The 6000-nt window shown below is 48.6% G+C and overlaps 1 protein-coding gene across 1 annotated transcript; it reads right to left on the reverse strand.

Moving 5' to 3' along the window:
* Nucleotides 1–3828: 3828 nt before the first annotated feature.
* On the reverse strand, nt 3829–4890 carry KRTAP29-1 (keratin associated like protein 29-1). Its single transcript, XM_054709441.1, has one exon. It carries the CDS (start codon nt 4888–4890, stop codon nt 3829–3831), a length of 1062 nt encoding a protein of 353 aa, XP_054565416.1.
* Nucleotides 4891–6000: the final 1110 nt, after the last annotated feature.

Raw genomic sequence — 6000 nt, forward strand, 5'->3', positions numbered from 1 at the left:
CCCTTTAGGAAACAAATTGGCATTTTCTCCTTAATGATAGACCTGTCAGTCAAATGTGCCAATAATCTCACTCCTCCAGGTTTGCTGCCAACCAAACATCTTGTAAAATTGCGAGGCTGCTGAGTGGAGTGGAGCCTGCTTCACTTGGATTTGGTTCTTCCTTTTTCCTGTAGCTCAGTGTGCCAGCTGCTGGCCTGCCTCATCTGTCCTGACATAAACTCATGAACTCAGCCTTGGAAAAGTGGCCAGAATCTTAAAAAGCAAATTCTTAGTAGGACTCTTCTCTTCATTCTCCGCCACCATCTTAAAATCCGTGACAACCAGTCAGGGAAGTGCTGCGTCCTACAGAGCCGGAGGGTAATGGCCATGTTCAGAGGAAAAGGAATGGGGCTTCCTAGCAAAGGGCACCGACATAGAGGGCGGGGCTAATACGAGTCCGGAAGTGCCTGGAAATGCCGTTCTGACTGTAGCATAGATGCTTCTGATGGAGGAAAACTGCAGCGGGCCGAGGATGAGTGTGACCTGAAATGTGGAGAAACTGGACCACCCTGGGTGTATGCATTTTTTTTTTTTTTTATTACGAGGCATTGGAGCATCGCAACTGACAGCCACTCAGAGGTTTTTATCAGGATTCCTGCCATGCCTGAGATTCTTTGAGGGCCCTGAGCACTCTGCCTTACCCCATCATTACTTAGTTGATTGCTTACTGGCATGTTATCATTCTCTGAAGTCCTTAAGCATTCACATAGCTTCTGCTTTGAAGAAAACGTACACGCTGTCATGGGAATAGGCATTCCCTTGAAGAGGGGGAGGGTGAGGGAAGCTGTCTTCCGAAAGGCATTCAGGGCAGAACTCACAGCCTTGATCATGACCCTGGACCTGGTTTTTGTTTACACATCAAGGAGGAAGCCACCTCTTGGAGCAGACTCACGTTAGCCAAGCCCATAAAGCGAGGACGCCCACTTAGGAACTTACAGGAGAATTGACTGTAACAGGAACTCCTGAGCTACCACACGAGCACGGAATTGGCACCGGAAGTTAAAGGAACTAATGTCAGATGGCATTTGGCACATTTCTTTCACAATAGTCCTCACCAATGGAACTTGAAAACTCACAGTCCTGCGACTAACTCTCCATCTCCCTTGTGCAGTGCTTGGCAGGGACATGGCCAATGTTTGCCTCAGCGATGTCTTCACGCCGAGTTTCCGAGACACCAACACCCTCGTTTAAGTTTCACATTGCCTATATCTTCAACCAGATCTGAATCAATTCCTCCAAGTTTTCTTTACATAATTGAATTTTGGTCCTTTTTAGTGTAGATTCCAAGTGTTGGGTGGCATCTTGCTGTAGGCCCCACTTATGCGTCCTCACTTATACTATTGCATCGTTAGCATCTATCATGAAATCTATGTTTTGGTTCATTCCTACCATAATATCTTTTGGTTATTTATGATATTTCTAATTGTATTTTTGGATGGCTGGACTTGTTTATCATTCTCTTCCAAAAAAAATTTTATCAGTGATGTGGAGTTACCATCAGAATATTGCATTACTCATTTTTTGTGTGTGTCTTTGTTCACACCCATCATATTCCTTTCCTCCCTCCCATGAGTTACACACTTGTTATGATATGGATCAAACATGAAGGTCAGCCTCTAGATTAGGCACTCCTGTGCAATGTGAGACTGTTAGGGAAAGAAGAGGGGTTAATTTCAGGGAATCAGCCTCCGTCTTGTTTTATCCACTCCTTCCACTTTTAATCAGCCTCCACCTTCATTTCTTCCACTCCTTCCACTTTTCCGTCAGTGCCTCAGAACCTCCAGTCCCTGTCTGAGCTGCCCAGGAAGGCTCCACTGCTCCTTGGCTTCAGCCAGACTCGTGAATCAAACCCACAAGTCAGGTCACTCTCATCCTTTTTCTCCAGCCGCCGTGTGGCCCAGAATTGATGGGAAGCTCAGGAAGAGTGTAGCAGCACTGGGTCCGTTTACAAATATTAATGGAAACTGGGTCCTAGCGGGCAGGCCCTGCTCACTGCTGAGACAGGCACAGCAGTCTCTCCCCAATCCCAGCCCTTTCTGACCCCGTGGAAACCTCTCCGTTAGAGGCCTTTTCTACGAGAGGTTGAATCCTGTGTTGGCTCTCCCGGGCCTTCTCCTCTCAGGAACCCTGTCAGACTCTTCCTCATGCCCAAAACATAACTCAAGGAAGCCTATGTTAAGTAGAGAGTGTAAAGCCGATAAGGAAAGCATGCGTGCATCATGCCTCCTTTATTGTCACGTCTCCTTTATTGTCCCTGGTTCAGGATTATAGCCTGTCCCTGGCCAGAAAGTCTTCAGACCCTCGTTCTAGACAAAAACATTCCTTGCCCAAGATAAGCGCATGATAAAAACCAAGCTCTTGAGCCTCATTCAGATTCTTGCACTTTATGTCCCAGAGCACTTAGAGAATAGAAGTAAAACACACATCAGTGTGGAATCTTAAAGAACGAGAGATGCCGAATGTGTCCAGACAAGCAAACGCCATTCCATGTTCAAGTTTCTGCAAATCATACACCTGTAAGTTTGACCTCACGTCAGAAAAATATTCTAGAATGGATTGCTCAAAAGACCCTTTGCGATTCCCTAGAAAGACAACATGGGACCACTTAGTCTAAGTCTTAGACCAAGTCATGGCAAATGCTTTAACTTTTTATTTTTGCTAGATTAGTTGATCGAAGAAACTTAGTAGAAAATGAATCTGGATTTCCACAGGGCAATTTGAAAAAGACTCTCATAATACCTTATAAAGAGAGTGCAGAAATATAGACTGGATTCAGTGACAATTGCCAAAACATGTCTCATTTCCAGTGGCAACTTCTCACTTTACCCAATAACAATAAGCACTTGATTCCCAATCAAGCTGAGACCCTGGATGAGAGATGTACTAGAGGGACAATTAGGCAGACATCTTGGGGCAGAGCTACATAATAGTCTTTTCTGCAGGTCCTCAAGGCATCAGGAGTTTGCTAGGGGAGAAACACTATGGCTAACCTGAACTCAAAGTAAAGAGCCATATACCTGAAGTATTCTTAAAAGCAATAATAAAGGAAAAAAGTAAATTTCATAATTTTACATTATATATATATATATGCTTAAATTTCTAAACCCTGGATATATATATATATATATATATATATATATATATATATATATAGTTTGACTACTTTATAAATAGTATGTATGTATTGTTTGTGTTTTTATATAATGGAGCAGTGACTAGAAGGTCATACAAGGGCGTACCTGACAAGGGAAGAAGATAAATGGCAGTGAGAGGGTACAAAAGGCACATCAACTTTATCAGCAAATAGGGTTGCAAGAAGCGAACACCAAAGGCAGACCCCTGACTCAGGGCCCGGCATCATCGTGGCCCCAGGTGACCTGAAGGAGATCCACAAAGCGGTGCGCTGAAGGAAAGAAAGCGCTCTGAGAGTCTTGCTCATCGTGCTTGACAAGTCCCACTTTAATTAGCAGCTGGCAGCCAGGAGTCTTTTGACAGACTGGGCAGCATCAAAAGAAAAAGTGGAAAGAAGGCTTTGCTGAAGTGAAGTGAACTGACGTCAGGAAAGGCCAGCTATCGTGGGGACCATGCTCGCTGACAGCTTCTCCTCGGCTAAGAAGGATCTTTGCGGCTGGACAAGTTCCCACGCCAGGACCTGGAGGGAGGGTGGGGCTGGAATGGGGGCGCGTCAGCAAGCAGGCAGCGTTTGTGCTTGGCCGGGGCGGGTGCCGCGGGATGGCTGGACCCTTGCAGACAGCTGCAGAGCTCAGAGGAGGCGTAAAGAGGGCTCCATCAACCAAGCGTTGCCTTACAGGAGCTGGACCCGAGGCCGGGTTGACAGGAAGTCGGCAAGCAGGGGCTGGCTCTGCAGGGGCGTGGAGGAGTTGGCTGGAAGCAATTGGAGTCACCACTGGACAATTTGCCTAAACCTGTCACGCAGCAGACGGGCTGGCGGGAAGGGGATTTGCAGCCACCTTGGCTGCAGGAAGTGGGTCCGCCACAAGTTGGTTGGCCAGAAGGCCTGGTGCCACGGGATGCTGGTGTGCAAGAGTTCACAGTGCAAGAGGGCCGGCAGATGAAGGGTATGGAAGGAGCTGCTTGGCAGGGCAGTGGCTGGCAAGGGGCGGTCACACAGCAAGCAGGATTGCAAGAACCGAACACGCAAGGCAATGGCTGGCAGGGAGCAGGCATGCAGGGAACTGACTGGCAAGTCTTGAAAACGTAGCACATGGGCTGGTAATAAGTTGATCTGCAGGGCTGACCTTCTCCACTCATGGGGTGGCATGAACCTGCTTGGCAGCAAGTTGGCTGGCATGGAGTAGCTGCACGGGCAGTTGGTGGGCACGATGTTTCAGGACAGGGAGTCACCTCAGAGCAGGATGGCTGGCAGGCCCTAGTGTCACGGCAGACTGATTGGTCACAAGCTGCCTGGCGCGATCCGGACACGAAGACAGGTCCCTGGCAGGAGCTTTGCTGACGGGGGCTGGCTTCGCAGCACTTTTCCCGGCCGCCGGTGGGTTCTGAGCAGGAGGGCTGGCAGGAGCTAACCAGACGAGGAGCCTGACCGGTGCTGGATTCGTAGCAGGCTGAGCAGGAGCAAATGGGTTGGCAAACAAAGCCCACACAGGAAGTTGCTGGAAGGCAGGTATGGTGGCAGGGAGCAGGTTCACAGCCTCCTGGGACCCTGCCGGATGGCTGACAGTGTCCTTGGCATGGGACCAGTTGCCAGGTTCTGCTCTGGCAGAAGCTAGGCAGAAGGATGCCATTTCGGAAGCTGCCACCCTTTGGGCACATGGAGATGGGGGTCACCGCTGGAATGGCCGCGGCGTTTCCAGGACAACAGCCGTCCCCCATGGCGCTGGAGCTCCTTTGCCAGGAAGACACCTGCTACCGGGCTTTTATAGGCCTTTGCTCAGGGTGTTGGCGCGACAGAGAGCATCTTTCCTTGTTGTTGTTTCCACGGGTTTGCAGGCAGACATCTGATCAGCAGGCTTCAGGAGCCGGGGAGATGCTGGCCCCGCTTTTACAACTCGTCTGTTGGGTGGGGAGTTTTCTTTGCTAAGTTTGGATTCCCGGATGCTGCTCCTGCCCTGGGATGAGCTGTCGCTTTTACAGGTTGTGCTCCGGCCTCCCTGAAGCAGGCCTTTCCCAGCACAACCTCTCATCAGGAGGCCGCGGCCCGCTCTCCTGCCAGGAATGCAGCTCTGCGCCATTCAATCCGGACACGAAGCCCTGACCCAGTTCAGGGGGGATGATGTCAGAGAAGGAGAACAGAAAATCAGTCAAGGACATTCTTTCTAGACCTTTCCCATTCGGCTTTCCTGAAACTCAACTCTGCTAGGACCAATGACAATAGGAATGGCTTCCATTAATCGCAGACCTACTATGTAGCAAGTTGTTGGCTGCATTTTTCATGGAATCTTTGCAATGACCCTAGTTACGAGGTGTAATTGTCACCACCATTTTGGAGGTAACAAAGCCAACTCTGAATTTAAATCGTGTTCCCCAAATTATGCAAGTAATGAAGGGTAGAAATAAGATTCAAACCTAAGATAGGCTGACCCAAATTCCTCTGAAACTGACCACCTATTAGACCTCCCAATTTTGGACGGGGATGGGATGACTTTAACATAGTGACTGAAGGCTGACATTCTTGCAGCTATACACCTGCTACGGGCGGGTGGCCCAGACCCCATGCTAGGGGCCATCTGCCCTCTCCGGTGACTGTAATCATCAGCTAGATCAAACGGGTGTACTTACCTCTGCTCATCAATACACTCAAGGACAATCATTGAATTTGGAAATTTAAAACTGCCATATGCTTCATCAGGAAAGGTCAAAGCATATATATTCTAAAAATATAAAAACGCAACAACCAGATGTGACATAAGGCCATGACTGCGAAGTTGTTTTAATGTTAAATCAACCTCTTCCAAGAGGGGTTTGCAAGATGCTTTTCTGATC

The sequence above is a fragment of the Eptesicus fuscus genome, chromosome 20 (genome assembly GCF_027574615.1).
Source record: "Eptesicus fuscus isolate TK198812 chromosome 20, DD_ASM_mEF_20220401, whole genome shotgun sequence".
NCBI lineage: Eukaryota > Metazoa > Chordata > Mammalia > Chiroptera > Vespertilionidae > Eptesicus > Eptesicus fuscus.

What these genes read in the sequence shown, in the direction of transcription:
- KRTAP29-1 (XM_054709441.1), bottom strand. Translation starts at nt 4,890, where the DNA reads ATGGGGGACGGCTGTTGTCCTGGAAACGCCGCGGCCATTCCAGCGGTG.